The 20,358-nt window shown below is 38.6% G+C and overlaps 1 protein-coding gene across 4 annotated transcripts in view; it reads right to left on the minus strand.

The window, feature by feature from the left end:
* Nucleotides 1-20,358, minus strand: part of LOC126292300 (uncharacterized) — a 39,651-nt gene that overhangs the window by 11,210 nt on the left and 8,083 nt on the right. Inside the window, exons 3-4 of one of the 4 annotated variants that reach the window (XM_049986234.1) lie at nt 7,307-7,426; nt 6,020-6,239 (exon numbers count right to left, since the gene is read on the minus strand). In XM_049986234.1, the coding sequence (XP_049842191.1) occupies nt 6,237-6,239; nt 7,307-7,426 (123 nt within the window). In that variant the 3' untranslated portion in view covers nt 6,020-6,236. Of the gene's footprint in view, nt 1-6,019; nt 6,240-7,306; nt 7,427-10,074; nt 10,779-20,358 lie in introns of those variants that run through there. The other 3 variants (XM_049986233.1, XM_049986235.1, XM_049986232.1) reach the window with 3 other exon arrangements.

Raw genomic sequence — 20,358 nt, forward strand, 5'->3', positions numbered from 1 at the left:
CAACAAGTGAATCACAGCTTTCAAGCAGTCTCTGCACGACCCACCAGGGACGCTATGTTTTGTTTGCGTCCTTATGTTTCTTAGAAGAAAGCTTAAGGAAAGGCAAACCTACGTTTCTAGCATTTGTGGTCTTAGAGAAAGCTTTTGACAATGTTGATTGGAATACTCTCTCTCAAATTCTAAAGGTGGCAGGGGTAAAATACAGGGAGTGAAAGGCTATTTACAATTTGTACAGAAACCATATGGCAGTTATAAGAGTCAAAGGGTATGAAAGGGAAGCAGTGGTTGGGAAGGGAGTGAGACAGGGTTGTAGCCTCTCACTGATGTTATTCAATCTGTATATTGAGCAACCAATAAAGGAAACAAAAGAAAAATTTGGAGTAGGTATTAAAATCCATGGAGAAGAAATAAAAACTTTGAGGTTCGCCGATGACATTGTAATTCTGTCAGAGACAGCAAAGGACTTGGAAGAGCAGTTGAACGGAATGGACAGTGTCTTGACAGGAGGGTATAAGATGAACATCAACAAAAGCAAAATGAAGATAATGGAATGTAGTCGAATTAGATTGGGTGATGCTGCGGGAATTAGATTAGGAAATGAGACGCTTAAAGTAGTAGATGAGATTTGCTATTTGGGGAGCAAAATAACTGATGATGGTCGAAGTAGAGAGGATATAAAATGTAGACTGGCAATGGCAAGGAAAGTGTTTCTAAAGAAGAGAAATTTGTTAACATCGAGTATAGATTCAAGTGTCAGGAAGTCGTTTCTGAAAGTATTTGTATGGACTCTAGCCATGTATGGAAGTAAACGTGGACGGTAAATAGTTTGGACAAGAGAATAGAAGCTTTTGAAATGTGGTGCTAAAGAAGAATGCTGAAGATTAGATGGGTAGATCACATAACTAATGAGGAGGTATTGAATAGAATTGGAGAGAAGAGGAGTTTGTAGCACAACTTGACTAGAAGAAGGGATCGGTTGGTTGGGCATATTCTGAGGCATCAAGGGATCACCAATTTAGTATTGGAGGGCAGCGTGGAGAGTAAAAATCGTAGAGGGAAACCAAGAGAGGAATACACTAAACAGATTCAGAAGGATGTAGGTTGCAGTAGGAACTGGGAGATGAAGAAGCTTGCACAGGGTAGAGTAGCATGGAGAGCTGCATCAAACCAGTCTCAGAACTGAAGACCACAACATCATCATCATCATCTTTTTGTATAAATTCTGAGATAACATACTCCCATTATGTTCCGATTCCATGCCTGGTTTCTGAGCTTCCTTCCATGCTGTCTTCAATGTACTCCTCTGTGCATAATTTTTCATTATCTACTCATGTGCTTCTGTTACTCTGAGTCCATTGATATACGGAATATCTTTGAGTAATCGGAGAAGGGTGTTAGCATATTAAATATAAAAACAAATTATTTATAAGGGCATACTTCCCTTCTTTCTCATGTCAAATGGGATGGTGGTAACAGCCAGTACTACTCAGAAGAAAGAACTCACTTTGGTTTCATAGTTTATCTGTTGGCCAATGTTTGGTGATTTCTATTTCAGGCTTCACAAATCAGTTATCAGTAATGCAATGGTATATTATTAATATATAATTTCTTACAGCCTTTCCTTTAAATTTGTCGTAACAAATCCAGATGTGAATGGAACTTTACGTCACACCAGTTACACACGAGTACAATATTGTACATTAATTTAATATCTTACAGTTTAAAACTTACGCAGGCACTGAAGCCCGGTAATCTGTGTGTATTACTCGTTCCAGTCACAGTCCTGTAAACCCTTAATTTCTTTTTCTAAAGCCTTGTTTGTCATTTATTCGAAAGGTGTAGGATAGTTAACAGAAATTATAGTTTTAATGAAGACAACACAAGGGCAAGGGTACATTATGCTGCATCCTCGCTGTTGAGACACCGCTACTAGCTGGTAGTGTGGTACATTTATGCTGCTCGTCGAAAGTCAAACCTTATGATGCTGCAATGACTTTGAAGTAGCCAATCATGTCTCAAGTTTCACGACATATGCCGATTGTTGCAGTGAGAAACACAAACCAATTCGATATCATTGCTTGGAGAGGATCGCAGGGAGAGGTGGTGGTGCACGTTAAATGGACTGGTAAGATGCTGGAGGTTAGATTCATCACTGGCAGGCAATGCCGGCATGCAGCAAAAGGCAGTCAACACACCCTAAGAGACTGTTATATGGAAATCTAGATGTGAAACAGTGTGGCAGACTACTAAGCGCATAGTGGGGATAAGTCTGCTTAGTCCACCCAGAATGTGAACTTACACTATGTGATTAAAATTATCCAGACACCTGGCTGAAACTGATTTCCAAGTTCGTTGCGCCCCCCATCAGTAATGCTGGAATTCAATATGGTGTTGGAGTACCCTTAGCCTTGATGACAGTTTCCAGTCTTGCAGGCATTAGTTCAACCAGGTCCTGGAAGGTTTCTTGGGGAATGGCAGCCCATTCTTCAAAGAGTGCTGCACAGAGGAGAGGTATCAATGTCGGTAGGTGAGGTCTGGCATGAAGTCGGCATTTCAAAACATCCCAAAGGTCTTCTATAGGATTTGGGTGAGGACACTGACAGGCCAGTCCATTACAGGAATATTGTTGTGTAACCACTCCGCCACAGGACGTGCATTGTAAACAGGTGCTTGATTGTGTTGAAAGATCTGATCGCCATCCCCTAAATGCTCTTCAACAGTGGGAAGCAAGAAGGTGCTTAAAACATCAATGTAGGTCTCTGCTGTGATAGTGCCACGCTAAACAACAAGGGGTGCAAGCCCCTTCCATGAAAAACACGACCACACCAGAACACCACCGCCTCCAAATTTTACTGTTGGCACTACACACGATGGCAGATGACGTTCACAGGGCATTCGTCAAACCCACACCCTGCCATCGGATCGCCACATTGTGTACCATGATCCGTCATTCGACACTACGTTTTTCCACTGTTTAATCTCCAATGTTTAAGCTACTTGCAACAAGGTGTCGTTTGGCATTTACCAGCGTGATGTGGCCTATGAGCAGCCGCTCGACCATGAAATCCAAGTTTTCTCACCTCCAGTCTGAAAGTACTTGCAGTGGATCCTGATGCAGTTTGGAATTTCTGTGTGATGGTCTGGATACATGTCTGCCTATTACACATTACGACCCTCTTCAACTGTCGGTGATCTTTGTCAGTCAACAGACAAGGTCGGCCTGTACGCTTTTGTGCTGTGTGAGTCCCTTCACGTTTCCACTTCACTACCACATCGGAAACAGTGGACCTAGGGATGTTTGGGTGTGTGGAGATCTCTTCGTACAGATGTATGACACAAGTGACACCCACTCACCTGACAACGTTCGAAGTCCATGAGTTCCACGGAGCTCCTCATTCTGCTCTCTCACCATGTCTAATGACTACTGAGGTCGCTAATATGGAGTACCAGGCAGTAGGTGGCAGCACAATGCACCTAATATAAAAAACGTATGTTTTTGGAGTGTCCAGATAATTTTGATCACATAGTGTATTTGAGGATATTGATGCTTAACTAGTATTCCTCTGTACCAGTGTGGTATCAAGAATGTACCCTAGGATTCATTTCTGGATTACATCAATCGAACTGCCCATCTCAGTTTTTTTAATACACACATCAAAAAAAGTTTTACATCTCCCCGGTAACCAATTCGCGCCCCCATGGTGTACATATTGTGAATGACTTCTTTAAGCCTAACAACATCTCGCGACTAGAGTGGCCATCCTGTTCTCCAGACATGAACCCTATCAAACATGACTGGGGTAGAGTGAAAACTGTTTATGGACGACGTGACCCACCAACCACTCTGAGGGATCTAAGCTGAATCTGGATCAACAGTGTCTTGATGAACTTGTAGACAGTATGCCATGATGAATACAGGCCTGTATCAATGCAAGAGGACTTGCTGCTGAGTATTAGAGGTACTGATGTGTACAGAAATCTGGACCACCACCTCTGAAGGTCTTGCTATATGGTGGTACAACATGCAATGTGTGGTTTTGATGAGCAATAAAAGGGCAGAAATGATGTTTTTGTTGATCTCTATTCCAATTTTCTGTACACGGTCTGGAACTCTCGGAACCGAGGTGATGCAAAACTTTCTCTGATGTATGTGTACGCATGAGGTCATTTGCATTCATCTTCAAACCTACCTTGTTGTTTTCTTTAAAATCACCAAATACTTCAAATCTGTGAAGAACGTAGCGTAGAGTTCCAAGGGAAATGTATAATTAATTTTGTTTCTGTTATTTTTATACATAATCACTTTTACAAATGTTATCATTAAATCACCGATACTAAATCTGACGAAAACGTTAAGATAGGTAATGTAAATTAATACCAAAAGGACTCAGCAGTCCTCTAAATCAACACTAGACGATAGCAGGTAACTTAAACCTACACAATTATCGCAAAATTGTTGATTACAATCTGTCAGATAAATGTTCCACCAGTTAAACTGTAGTCGTTCATGAAACCAGATAATATTTCCCAAGTAGACTTATTAGAAATGACGTCTGTCAAAGGAGGTACATTAATAATAAATTTATCATCCTGCTGCGGATTTAATTCGGATAAATAGTCGTTACATGCTGGCAAAGATGACAAAGCAGAATACAAAACATCTACCTGTATCTTGGATTGGAGAACCTAGACTGACACATGTCTGAATTTAGTCTCTTTCGTCTAGTGTCTTTGTTCCACACAGTCAGTACGGTTATTGGCGGATTTGGCATGGTTATTTTCAAATGGTGGCTGGATGCCCTGCTGTAGCCGCCCACACACGTCCTGGGGCGGAATATGTGTACCTGCGACTGTCTGCATGTAATGTTATTCATGTGGAAGTGACCAAAAGTTTTCTAAATCTGAGGCATAACTGCGGTCCCGGCATGGTATTCACCTAGTGGGATGTGGGAAACCGCAACAAAACAACATCCAGGCTGGCCTGCACAGACTCTCATCGTCAATCTGCCGGGAGGATTCGATCTGGGGCTGGCACACCTCCCTATCCTGGAATTGGCGCTTTAACATGCACGGCTATCCAGGCGGGTTCGTGTCTGTAGTTGTTTTTAACTTAATAGTCACGTCTACAAATTCCATAGTTAATAGGCCTGGAACAGACTCAAACTATTCAGCTACAAGTATAACAGCGTCTAATTTCCATTTCATCTGTATCCCCACAAGAAAGAGGTGTACTTTTTGCAATTTTTTTTCCGGTTAACTTGCTAGCTCGCTCCTCCAAACAAGCAAAAATAGAGCCTTCAATGGCAGCGACATCAGAATTTTTGCTTTGTTTCAACAATTTTGATCTTAATTGTGCGTTTCAGATTTGTTTGAGTCCTGTTTTAAACTCATGTGCAGTTACTTCTTTTAACTGTGTTAAGTCCTCATTACACCTTTAAATTGCTCATTCACTTCACTGCAGACTAAATCACACGGTTAAATTACCTTAGAATTTAACTCCTTTGTTAAAGTGGAAAATGTTGTTTGTAATTGAGATATTTTATCATTAATGTCGTTTTTCCTTATGTGACTCTTTAAGTTATTAAGAGGACATTGTATGTCCTATGTTGCCAATGTTAACTTATCGAATTTTGTGACCCACTATCTTGGAAACTTTTTAAGAGACCAGCTTACAATTTTCCATAATTATTGAATGCACCTTTCTAGATACACAGAACTAGGAGTATTACTGAAATTGTATTGTGGAGCATGTTATCCTTTTTTTTCAAACACTCAATTTTTTGACAGAATTTTGTAAGTAAATGAACATAAAAACAAAACAACTCAGGATATTTTAATTATTCTAGTTCTACATGTGTTGAATCTCAGATTTACCATGCTGTGAAAATTTCATGTCTCTACCATCAGTACCTTTTTAGAAAATGGGTCATTTATTATAAAAAATGTAGTTCAGAAGATATTGAGGTTTAAAACTGTTTTATTACAAATTCTTATACAGACTTAAAACTCTTACCCCTAACTTCTCCAGAACCTTAAGTATTTTGTAGTTCCCACCATTAAAAGTTATTACAGCATCAGCCACTACTAACTTTAGTCATAAAGTCAACAAATACATTTTTAGGTACACAACACCACAATCTTTGAAGGACTCATTCAAATTCTGTGTCTTCCCATGTAAACACTTCTTTAGTATTTCAGGATTTGCCAGTCTCTGTAAATAGGTTCCATCACCTCCCTTACTGCCAAAGGAAGAGAATGTTTATGTGTAAATTCATGCAGGGTGCCAGAAAATTCAGTTTGTCTATATTTACACCAAGTTTTTAATGGAGGTGGACACAAAGCATGACATGACTTTTCATTGGTTGATATTCGATGAAATTAGTACTTCAGAAGAAAATGTAGGTCTCACATACCTGTTACCCGCAAATTTGCGTTTCTTGAAGTTACTTTTACGCTTAGTCATTTTACTTACGTATAAAAAGAAATAAAAGTTAGCTTAAGACAAAAATAGATAATCATACTAATTTCCACGAAATCTAGTATCAGAAACAAAGGACTGATTTGTTTATTCATAATGCCAACTTCTGAGATGTAGTAGTAGTCACTAAACAGAGCAATTCACAGACTTCCAGACTGTGTGGTTCCCAAAATATGACTGCTCAACTGTGGCAGTAAATGTGTAGCGGCAAAATTTGATAGTCACACGTCAACATTCAAAATATTATTTGAAGGTCTCACAATTGTCTGATTTTTATGTATTACATATCAAAATGTTCAGGAAAGTCTCAAGTACATTAAGGAGTCGAAAACAGAAAATGTCTAATTTCAACAAAAACAGAAAATGTTTAACTTCAACAAAAACAGAAAATGTCTAATTTCAACCAATTTTACATACAATGTCCCCTAGTTATTACATGTACAATCTATCATATCTGCACGTTCATCCCTATCAGCTTTTATACTAGCATTATTATTGTCTAATTAGCATGTAGCTTCTTATTTTAAATCTGCATTTGCTTCTGCAGTAGCCTTTGTATTGGCGCTGAAATATGCACTAAGATCTTTCAACCACTCTTGTGCATTCACGTCCATGGCTCCCACCATGACGGGCACACAATTACTATAAGAATACATTTATAGTTTACTTAGGTTCCTGCTATGACAGAGCCAGCCTGCACAACACCCCCAAATTTGGTTGTCAAATCACTTGTAGTTTACCCCAAAAGACAAACACACCACTACAACCAACCACAAAGATCTCTCAGTGAGGGCTGAGTACAGCTCACTGAATTTCATAAGCACTCACCAGGTTGTGATGCCACTGGAGAGCTCGACTGATATGACGTACTGCGTGACCGGAGGCTGCGACATCACAGAAGCCAATGCTGTCGGTTAACGAACCACAGTTGTGATCTTGTGATGGTTGCTGTGGAGTTGTCATGGGACTTATCACACAAGTGAAATCCTCGAGAGTTGCGGTCAACAATCATACAACACACTGCGGTGTTAACATGGGATTCTTTGAAATAACATGTTCCACTTTTATCCTCTTAGGCTGAAGAAAAATGTTTGTGAGAAAGGAAAACATAGTTCAGGTAGTTATTAGTTGGAGAATGTACAATTGAGCACACACTCGTTTTATGTATGTGCAGTAGAACTGTAAGTCATGTCAGCTCCGGGCAAGGCGTGACTGCGAGGAAAGCTTGGTTCACACACACAACAAAAGTTTTGCCATAGCTAGTGTCCTACTGCAGTTGCACATGTGAACTCCCAGTTTTTAGTGGCACAACTTGGGAGATGTGACATTTGCCATACCACAAAATTTTCAACTCGGTTGTGAGACCAAGCATTGTATGAATTAAGGATTATATGCAAGAAATAGCTCCGTAGTGTAATGTGGCAGCTGTAAAACTAAAAATTAGTTATTCGAATACAAGAACATTCTAAAATCTTCACACGCCAGCTATTGGGTAGTTTGCCACTGCAGACAGCATTTTTGGCTCTGAGTGTCATTTCTTTTATAACTTTGTTTTCTGGCCCCTGATTTTTCCTGAGCGACACCCTTTTTAGATCCGAGATTTGGCTTCCTTGTGTTTGACTCTTGTCATAGCTATAATGCCATAACCAGCACTATAATATTCACGCCCACTCCTATGATTTCAACTAAAGTCATACTGAAAGCTGGGAAACTACATAGAATTTGTGACACCCTGTGTGAATGGCAGCTCAGGATACCAGTACAGAAAGCCACAAGCTATGGCGCCACATTAGTTGTGTGTGTTAACTCCGCTTAAATCTCTCCAACTGCTGTGGTGGAGCGCTTTGTCTACAGGCGTTGCGGCCTACAAGTGCACACAACAATTTAAACTATGACAAACACCAAAAAATCAATATAAAATCCGTCATTCGTTCAGCTGATAATATCAAAACTAGACGTTATAACGCTACAGCCTCTCCCGAGATTATTATGAAGTGTCTGATACCACCACTACTTTATATATATATATCCTTGTATTTATTGAACAATTCAGTGCTCCCTAAGGCCTTTTATGTGTACCTTTATAGGTATCATTCAGTTCAATTTGCCAAAAAACCTATTATTCTTTGGAAACACATGAAGAATATTCTGGACAGATGTACATTATCGTGATTCCAGAATGAGATTCTCACTCTGCAGCAGTGTGCGCACTGATATGAAACTTCCTGCCAGTTTAAGGTAGGAGACTGAGGTACTGGCAGAACTAAAGCTGTGAGGACGGGGCGTGAGTTGTGCTTGGATAGCTCAGATGGTAGAGCACTTGCCCGCGAAAGGCAAAGGTCCCGAGCTCGAGTTTCGGTCCAGCACACAGTTTTAATCTGCCAGAAAGTTTCATTATCGTGATTGTCAAAAAATGTTTGCATTAACAAAATTATGTACATATGCAAAATTATATATTGAATCAAGAAATTTAAGTAATAAATATTTAGCAACAAATATTATTAAGAGAGAGTGGAAATGTTGTCATAAGTAACTAATAACTCTAATTACCATAATTTTCAATTGGCATGTTAGTTAACACAAAAAAATGTTATTCCGATTCAAATGAAAATAACAATTATCATCCAGTAATGCAAATTCATTCGTTATTCATTTTTACATAATTCATTGTAATTAATAGTGCTTGTAAATTATGCTGATAATTACCTCCTTTTCGTTACACTACAGAAAATTTACCAAACTCCTGCATATAAGACAAATGTGTATTTAATTTATGTAATCTGGCGAAGCACGATGTGTATACTTCGAGTTCAATTCGTACAATCACTAATTACGAAATTAAAGTAAAATCAAAATAATTGTTGAAATCAGATTGTAAATTAATTTTCACACAAAAGACCAAATATGATAAAAAATAATATGTTATAATCTGTACAAATGCAACAGCAGTTAGTTTTGAAAAAAATTGTTTTTAATTGTTAGTTATGTTTTGTAATAAATTAACACTGTATCAATTCTTAAAAATTGTATTTAAAGCGATGCAGCAAGGCTGTAGGGAGGTCAGTCAGTCAGTGTGTTTTGTTTATCTCAGGAGCCTGTGTACTTAAATTGTCAATAAATAATTTTGTGAAGCTTGAAACTTTCGTGATGTTCTTTTCGATCATCAATGAACCAGGCAAACGCAAAGTTAAGTAACATTCAAAAATAAAATCGTTACAACGTGTGATTATTGTAATAGTCTGTCATGAGCTGAGAGATTTGTTTAGCCATCATTACAATTGAAGCTGTATACGAAGAACAGTATGCAATAAATAAAAAATACTTGTTTACTCCATTTAGTAGCTTGGACAGATAGGAGCTCTCTTCTGGCACCAGCACATCGCAAACAAGGTGCGAGTCCAACAGACCTGTCACTTGGCACTGCATACCAGGACGACGAAAGGAATGAACTTTGAGAATGGTGACCACAAAGTATTTTCAAGGTGAAGTTGACACTTGCATCAAGGTGACATATCATACATGGAGTTACAAATTCACCATGTAACATGTCATTTTGACTTATTCCTGCAACGGGACAGTTGTGTTACACTCCAGCGTGGACTCATTAATTTCGACTGATTTATCGATTGTTCATCGACTACTCGAATCTTATCACAATCCTAAAGATGCAGTGTTGTAAATTGCTTTAGACTAAAGCGGGATAGTGGATGTCATCCTTCGTTGCTGCAGACAACCGTACGATTTACTCAGAATTCCTCCCGATGAAATTTATTAATTTCTTCTTCTGATTGAATTCTTACAGCTTTCCCACACAGAAATGTTCTCGCAAAGATGAGGTGCTATTCCATATATTACGTGGTGTGACATATTCGCCGATAAACTTGTGTTTGCCGTTAATGAATAATTCTGACCTCATGTTGGAACCAGTAAGTCTGACTCCGCACGAGTTAAGAACTGAGAAGTCAGAATAACCACTTTTTCTTTGTTAATGTAGATTTTGTCTCCTTTTGCGATTTCTTCTGTGCTTGAAGCTGAAAAGGTCTCTAACAAATCTCAACTTTCAAAAAAATGATGCAGAGGCCTTCATTAATATAAATATATTGATTTATTCGGTTCCACAGTTGAATACCTCATACAATATTTTATGACAATAGCGTGTGCTCAATACAACTTCATTTGATAGCAACCGATTCTCATTTGCTCTTGAATGACAGCTACCAGAAAATCCTCTAACTCTCCAGATATCTGTGATGTCACCTTGACTGTCACTGACATCCTCCTTCCACAGAAAAGGCAACATCTGATTATATGCAAAAAGAAATTAACAAAAAATACCTTTCATGGAGGCAATCAACATTTGTTCATTTGGTAGACATTGTGCAACACATCACTTCACCAAAATGATATTTTATACTTCACGGTATGTAAGTGTAATTAGCCCCATATCCCTGAATAGGCTTCTCCAAGTTATGCCATGGACTTCACACAACCTTCTTGTTGCTTGCTTTTGTAAAATAAATACCTTTTATCTTAGGTGCACTGTCCCACAAGATTAAGCAATAGGACACTACAGTGTAAACATATGTAAAGTATGCTATCAATTTTGTCTGTAAGATCATCAAAAAGAGAGAGAGAGAGAGAGCTAAATCTGAAGCAACTAGAACTGAGCTTTCTGGTTAACTTATCCACTTCTCATGAGACTTTATTATCCATCTGGAGTCTCATCCAGTGTATGCGCATTGGTCTGTATTTCTGGTACCTGTAAGCTGTTTGCATGATGAACCGTTGTGAATTACTACAAAAGTGCCGTTCCAGCTGGTATGAGTGTCAGTTGCTAGAACATGCTTGTATAAGTGTTTGACGAGTGGTTTTGAGAATTCGTATAAGCTGGCCAATAATTACAATAAAATGTTTTATTTACATAAGGGAAAACCTGCATTTACTGGAAGGGAAAAATTAATAGATTTTTATGTTAGGGGGGAAATTAAAAATATAATTGTTGTCACCTCGTAACTTGAGAATAAAATTGTGGGCAAATTTATGCTTACTTTTGGTGGACGCATTTGTGTTTGACCGGGAATGCAATATCCTATTTATCTGCTGACACTGGGCAAGCAACTTTTACTTACTTACTTACTTACTTACTTACTTACACACACACACACACACACACACACACACACACACACACACACACTATCCATTTGTTGGAGACTCATAGAACATACTAAAAGGTTGAACGTAATGATGTATTGTGAATAGAGTGACCTCCTCCTGCCAATCAAAATGGCAAGATGGAATATAGGAACACTGATCATGAGAATACTCAACTTTTATCACGTGGTGTAATGAAAGTTACAATGCATCTGGAGAACATTTATTTTCTTTTGTTGTAGTGCATCAGAAACAGCAGACTGTGTCCAAAGTTTACTTTTTCAAACAATGTTGTTGTTGTGGTTTTCAGTCCTGAGACTGGTTTGATGCAGCTCTCCATGCTACTCTATCTTGTGCAAGCTTCTTCATCTCCCAGTACCTACTGCAACCTACGTCCTTCTGAATCTGCTTACTGTATTCATCTCTTGGTCTCCCTCTACGATTTTTAGCCTCCGCGGTGCCTCCAATACTAAATTGGTGATCCCTTGATGCCTCAGAACATGTCCTGCCAACCAATCCCTTCTTCTGGTCAAGTTGTGCCACAAACTTCTCTTCTCCCCAATCCTATTCAATACTTCCTCATTACTTATGTGATCTACCCATTTAATCTTCAGCATTCTTCTGTAGCACCACATTTCGAAAGCTTCTATTCTCTTCTTGTCCAAACTATTTATCGTCCATGTTTCACTTCAATACATGGCTACACTCCATACAAATACTTTCAGAAATGACTTCCTGACACTTAAATCTATACTCGATGTTAACAAATTTCTCTTTCTCAGAAACGCTTTCCTTGCCAATGACAGTCTACATTTTATATCCTCTCTACTTCGACCATCATCAGTTATTTTGCTCCCCAAATAGCAAAACTCCTTTACTACTTTAAGTGTCTCATTTCCTAATCTAATACCCTCAACATCACCCGACTTAATTCGACTACATTCCATTATCCTCGTTTTGTTTTTGTTGATGTTCATTTTAAATCCTCCTTTCAAGACACTATCCATTCCGTTAAACTGCTCTTCCAAGTCCTTTGCTGTCTCTGACAGAATTACGATGTCATCGGTGAACCTCAAAGTTTTTTATTTCTTCTCCATGGATTTTAATACCTACTCCAAATTTTTCTTTTCTTTCCTTTACTGCTTCCTCAATATACAGATTGAATAACATCGGGGACAGGCTACAACCCTGTCTCACTCCCTTCCCAACTGCTACTTCCTTTTCATGCCCCTCGACTATTATAACTGCCATCTGGTTTCTGTACAAATTGTAAATAGCCTTTCGCTCCCTGTATTTTACCCCTGCCACTTTCAGAATTTGAAGGAGACAATTCCAGTCAACATTGTCAAAAGATTTCTCTAAGTCCTAGAAACGTAGGTTTGCCTTTCCTTAATCTTTCTTCTAAGATAAGTCGTAGGGTCAGTATTGCCTCACGTGTTCCAACATTTCTACGGAAGCCAAACTGATCTTCCCCGGGGTCAGCTTCTACTAGTTTTTCCATTCGTCTGTAAAGAATTCGTGTTAGTATTTTGCAACTGATAGTTCGGTAATTTTCACATCTGTCAACACCTGCTTTCTTTGGTATTGGAATTATTATATTCTTCTTGAAGTCTGAGGGTATTTCACCTGTCTCATACATCTTGCTCACCAGATCGTAGAGTTTTGTAAGGACTGGCTCTCCCAAGGCCGTCAGTAGTTCTAATGGAATGTTGCCTACTCCGGGGGCCTTGTTTCGACTCAGGTCTCTCAGTGCTCTGTCAAACTCTTCACGCAGTATCGTATCTCCCATTTCATCTTCATCTACGTCCTCTTCCAATTCCATAATATTGTCCTCAAGTATATTGCCCTTGTATAGACCCTCTACATACTCCTTCCACCTTTCTGCTTTATCTTCTTTGCTTACAACTGGGATTCCGTCCGAGCTCTTGATGTTCATACAAGTGGTTCTCTTTTCTCCAAAGGTCTCTTTAATTTTCCTGTAGGCAGTATCTATCTTACCCCTAGTGAGATAAGCCTCTACATCCTTACATTTGTCCTTTAGCAATCCCTGCTTAGCCATTTTGCACTTCTGTCGATCTCATTTTTGAGACGTCTGTATTCCTGTTTGCCTGCTTCATTTACTGCATTTTTATATTTTCTCCTTTCATCAATTAAATTCAGTATTTCTTCTGTCACCCAAGGATTTCTACTAGCCCTTGTCTTTTTACCTACTTGATCCTCTGCTGCCTTCACTACTTCATCCCTCAAAGCTATCCATTCTTCTTCTACTGTATTTCTTTCCCCCATTCCTGTCAATTGCTCCCTTATGCTCTCCCTGAAACTCTGTACAACCTCTGGTTCTTTCAGTTTATCCAGGTCCCATCTCCTTAAATTCCCACCTTTTTGCAGTTTCTTCAGTTTTAATCTACAGGTCATAACCAATAGATTTTGGTCAGAGTCCACATCTGCCCCTGGAAATGTCTTACAATTTAAAACCTGGTTCTTAAATCTCTGTCTTACCATTATATAATCTATCTAATACCTTTTAGTGTCTCCAGGGTTCTTCCATGTATACAACCTTCTTCCATGATTCTTAAACCAAGTGTTAGCTATGATTAAGTTGTGCTCTGTGCAAAATTCTACCAGGCGGCTTCCTCTGTCATTTCTTTGCCCCAGTCCATATTAACCAACTACATTTCCTTCTCTCCCTTTCCCTACTGCCGAATTCCAGTCACCCATGACTATTTAATTTTCATCACCCTTCACTATCTGAATAATTTCTTTTATTTGATCATACATTTCTTCAATTTCTTCGTCATCTGCAGAGCTAGTTGGCATATAAACTTGTACTACTGTAGTAGGTGTGGGCTTCGTATCTATCTTTGCCACAATAATGCATTCACTATGCTGTTTGTAGTAGCTTACCCGCATTCCTATTTTCCTATTCATTATTAAAGCTACTCCTGCATTACCCCTATTTGATTTTGTGTTTATAACCCTGTAGTCACTTGACCAGAAGTCTTGTTCCTCCTGCCACCGAACTTCACTAATTCCCACTATATCTAACTTTAACCTATCCATTTTCCTTTTTAAATTTTCTAACCTACCTGCCCGATTAAGGGATCTGACATTCCACGCTCCGATACGTAGAACGCCAGTTTTCTTTCTCCTGATAACGACATCCTCTTGAGTAGTCCCCGCCTGGAGATCCGAATGGGGGACTATTTTACCTCCGGAATATTTTACCCAAGAGGACGCCATCATCATTTAATCATACAGTAAAGTTGCATGCCCTCGGGAAAGATTACGGCCGTAGTTTCCCCTTGCTTTCAGCCATTCGCAGTACCAGCACAGCAACAACCAAAGTCTAATTACACCTACTTGTGATCTTGTGTATTCAGAGCAAGTAATACTTTAACACAATGGAATGGAAATATGTCAACTTACTGATTTGCCTCTCCCCAGGATTTGCAATGATTTTAAGCACAAATGTGCCTGAACCAAGTTGTTTTCGAAGTCCCAAAATGGGCTGCTTCTAGTTTAAAGTCTCATAAATACGGACACCTAACAACTCTGAAGTTCCCACCCTATTTATTATTTCCTCCCCACATGTCTCAAATTCATCATTGATGTAGTACTTCTAGATGTGCAGAAGTGAATATGCTGTGTCTTTTTAAAACTGAAAAAAATATTTTCAATCAATGGTGTGAATTTATTATGAAACAGATAAAATTTTATCTGTCTGCTGGAATCGTTGCCATAATCTTGAGATCACACTTTGTGGCACACGGAGGGCCCGTGCTACGACCTGCTGTGTTTGACCAGCCTACAGTCACCCTAGTATTCTATCCCTCCTAACATCATCAATATGTGTTCTTTGAGCTATTTTCAACACACAGTCACCATTAGCATATCTCAAAATGTCTGCACACTTACTCGCTGCACCGTACTCTGACATGCACCAACACACCTCTGCATATGTGGACTGCTGCCAGCACCATCGTGCAACAACCACAGGTCAAATGCACTGCATGGTCATACCCAGAGGTGATTTAAACCCACAAACCGTCCATCAGAGCTTTGTTTCACCATGTATCAGCATTATCCTTAATTTATGAGCATGAGTGTATATGTTTACAATTAAAAGCGAATTATTTTTCAGTATAATTCACAAGTATACAGTTATATGTGCTGATCATTGCAAAATCTACTTCTCTCATTGTTTTTGAGCGTAACATTCTGCTTTAATATATTTAACAACTCATTTTCCCATATTAGTTCTACATGAGTAGGATGCTAGAGTGTAATCTTTTATGTTTATCTTTTCAAACCCTTTAATTATGTGGTGTTCACATAGGCACAGGATATATCTTTTCAGAACTCTCTACATTTTCCTAACAGACAAGAAGCTCTTCTACCTTATAATTCAAGCCTCTAATATTCTGGTGAAATAAGCTAACCTTCCATTTCTGTGAGCTCTTAAGCACTTTGTGCGGCACTCCTGTTAATTTAACTTCTTTCATAACAGCAGGGTGCCTGAACCCTGATTCTAACCTAAAACAGATACCTCTCTGACACCAGTAACCACAGGGATCTTGGCTCATGTGATGGTGGGCTCCATAAAATTTCTGTAAGCAGCTTAGCAGACCTTCCCTTTCTTAATCAAATGTAGGCCATGTCTAGTATATCCCCATACCTCAATTGTAGCAACAGGCACTGCACTCATATACGATTTCATTTCAGTTCACAACAATGTTAACCCAGCTGGTTATGGCAGTGGAGGGCTTCCACAAAATTCGTGTGTGTGTGTGTGTGTGTGTGTGTGTGTGTGTGTAAGATAGATAGATAGAGAGAGAGAGAGAGAGAGAGAGAGAGAGAGAGAAAATTTTCATTCTTTCAGTAACTGTAATATATACAGTGCTACAGTTCCTGGACAATTTTATATGACAAAATTTGAGACAGACTACATAACATATATGTAAAAAGTTCATTTCATGTCAGTCAGTCAAATGTTTTTGTTCCCTATTATCTCCCTCGCAATGTGTATGAAATAAATCAGAAAGAAAATAAAATAAAATAAAATTTAAAATGGAACTGGTAATGTGATGGTCATCCTCTTTACACTTATATATTTTAAGCTATAATGATAAAACAGGAAAACAACCACGATAACTTTTGTACTGAATTTGTACACAAGACGCTGAATGTTCTAACACGTGGAAAATAGCATACTAGTATAGCTACATTGTTCTGTATAACTTTGTACACAATGGTAAGGAGAGGTACGCTACAGATTGGTGCAGCAACTGCTGTTGTAGGATAGCCGGACAGGAGCAGAGATGATCAGTGACCAAGTTAACATTACAAGAATCCCTATGAAATCCCCAAACCACCCTCTGGCTCCTACCCTTGCAACCGCCCCTGGTGTAAAACCTGTCCTATGCACCCTCCCACCACCTACTCCAGTCCTGTAACCCGGAAGGTGTACACGATCAAAGGGAGAGCCACGTGTGAAAGCACCCACGTGATTTACCAACTGACCTGGCTACACTGTGACGCTTTCTATGTGGGAATGACCAGCAACAAACTGTCCATTCACATGAATGGACACAGGCAGACAGTGTTTGTTGGTAATGAGGATCATCCTGTGGCTAAACATGCCTTGGTGCACGGCCAGCACATCTGGTCACAGTGTTACACCGTCCGAGTTATCTGGATACTTCCCACCAACACCAACCTATCCGAACTCCGGAGATGGGAACTCGCCCTTCAGTATATCCTCTCTTCTCGATATCCGCCAGGCCTCAACCTCCGCTAATTTCAAGTTGCCACCGCTCATACCTCACCTGTCATTCAACAACTTCTTTGCCTCTGTACTTCCGCCTCGACTGACATCTCTGCCCTTACTCTTTGCCTTTAAATATGTCTGCTTGTGTCTGTGTATGTGTGGATGGATATATGTGTGTGTGTGTGTGTGTGTGTGTGTGTGTGTGTGTGCAAGTGTACACCTGTCCTTTTTTCCCCCTAAGGGAAGTCTTTCCGCTCCCGGGATTGGAATGACTCCTTACCCTCTCCCTTAAAACCCACATCCTTTCGTCTTTCCCTCTCCTTCCCTCTTTCCTGAAGAAGCAACCATCGGTTGTGAAAGCTAGTAATTCTGTGTGTGTGTTTTGTTCATTGTGCCTGTCTGCCGGCGCTTTCCCGCTTGGTAAGTCTTGGAATCTTTGTTTTTAATATATTTTATTACAAGAATAAGATTTACTTAACTTTTATTCCTCCAAGTGAATGAAGACTCTTTACAAATAAGCAACAAGAACTAGAATCCACCTCTTAAAACAGTGACTAGGATGAGACATACTGTCCTAAGCATGAACAAAGTTGTCTCAGTGTACTGGTGCCAAGCCCAAGTGGGCTGAGTGGCTGCTGCCGGCTTTCCTACATTTTGGCTGCAGACGGCTGCTGGAGGTGTGGCAAAGCAGACACGCACCACTGGGACCGACAGATCCCAAGTGAATATAAGAATTGGGTGGTATTGATACATGATACTGTAAACACATTGATACTCTAAACTATTTTTTGGTGTAATATTGATACCTGCTTTGAGTGATTATATGGCAAATATTAGCTTGAGACAGTTTTCTTTTGCTTACGCATCTGTATTACTGTTCTGGGTACTTTTAATTTCTACAATAGTGCAGTCTTGTTTCAAAAGGGCAAAATTTCACAGCAAAAAGTGATATGCTTCATGCTGAAATCAATTTGCATGTGCACATGCTGTTTTTTAAAGCTGTTCACAGACTTATTTTCATTGCTAGGTTTTATGAAAATAACATTCACATAGTGAAGTAAATTAGAAATTATCCTTTCTGCTGTTGGTGCTTTAGTTGTTAAAATCAGTTTATGGACGGTACATTAACAGAATTTTAAAAATAAGCCAGTTGTGTGTAATTTCATTTATTTTCAAATCATCCTCAGTATCTGCACAATGTCACATTACAAAACAATATGCAGATCTTTATTCTGACTCATTTTTTACATTTAGTTTTTAAAGTTTGTTTCTGTTTTCAGGTTGTATTTTGACACAGTTTACCTTTTTTCTATTTTGATAATCTTAACTTCAATCATTCAAATAATGAGATAAAAACGTAACATAATGAACAGAAGCATGCACTAAAAACTGAAAAAAACTTATCCTCACTGTAAATGTAAGTAATAGGTTCAAAACTGCCAATCACCTCCTTATCTCCATACTACTAAATACATAACTGAGTATTTTTGTTGTATCAAAATTCACACCACTTTCAGGTAGAGTCAATTTTATTGAAAAGCAATGAAGATCACTGTTTATCTGCATGATGGAAGTTATGAAAATTACTACTGCTTTGAAGTGTAGTGGATTATCAGCAACAAATTTAACTAAAAACACAATTTACTGTAAATCTGTGATTACAATGGATAATTCGTTTAGAATATTTATTTTAGATTATTGTTGGTTAGCATTTATCACTTATTTAGTTTCTTTTCTCTGGGAGTCACAATGCAGTGTAGGAAAGTTTCTGCTTATCATATTGCTTAAATTCTCACCTACATTTAAACTCGGAAGTTCTGGAGCTTTGATCTACTTGTAAGATCCTTGATATGTCTTGTGTTTACCGTGTCTTGTGTGCCCTCTTTATGTAAAAGCGAATATCTGTCAGTATCTGCCGTCATTTGACCTATGTCAGTACTACCTCTTGTAACGAGAGAGTTTTGTGTTTTACTTGTTCGAGACTGCGAAACAAGGTACTAGTTGATGGAAAATTTTACACTTTAATACAATGGTGGATACTCTGAGCAAAATATTAATGTCAGACAAATGACTGAGATAACAGTTAAGCTTCTTATACCTGTTAACGAGATATTACCCATAAAAAAAATATTTTTAGAAAAATAGCAATTCCGTACGCTTCCTGACACATGAAGGTCATTCATAAAAAAAATTTATAACTAAAATCATAAATTACAGACTTTGCTCTATTACATCTATCCAAAACAATATTCACAACTGTTGCAATTTGCGGTCTACAATTCACATTGCAAAAATATTTGCATGTAATGTAAACCATACCTATTTCCATTATGGATGAATCATTCACAGAAAGCAGTGAAACGGACTATGCCAATAGTGAACAATATTAAAATAACTTTTCTCTCCAAGGAAGAAACACTGAAAAATAATAAACTAAGTACCTAATATAGTGATTTGTTAGTCATGGCGTCATTTTAATGTGAAATTACAACTTTTCTATGATTTAAAGCTTATTGAGTAAGCATAGAAGTAACAATTCTCCAAATAATCTGGAGATGTGACTCAGAATTGGTTGTGGTGCAGTTAGTAAGATACTATTTGATTATGCTGCATTTGATGCTCTTGCACACCAATTCTTCTTGATGCCCAATCATCACAAACTCAGGACAACCTTTGCTCATAAACTGTTCACTATTTTTTTAAAGTTTATTTTCTGCTGCTGAAAAATGGTATAAAGGAAAGAATAAACTCACAACACATTCAAACAAAAATGTCTACAGCAAAGGTAAATGATAGAAGGTATGTCCAGAAATCAAGTGCTATTAGTATTTCTTTCCACAAAGCATTAGAGTCATAGCTTTGCAGATGTGTTGTGGTCGTGTTGAGTCAAGGAGAAGGAAGTGGAGAGTACAATCTGTGTTATTTCTACTGTATAGTGCCTGTTTAGAATGATGTTAAT

This window comes from Schistocerca gregaria, chromosome 9 (assembly GCF_023897955.1).
Source record: "Schistocerca gregaria isolate iqSchGreg1 chromosome 9, iqSchGreg1.2, whole genome shotgun sequence".
NCBI lineage: Eukaryota > Metazoa > Arthropoda > Insecta > Orthoptera > Acrididae > Schistocerca > Schistocerca gregaria.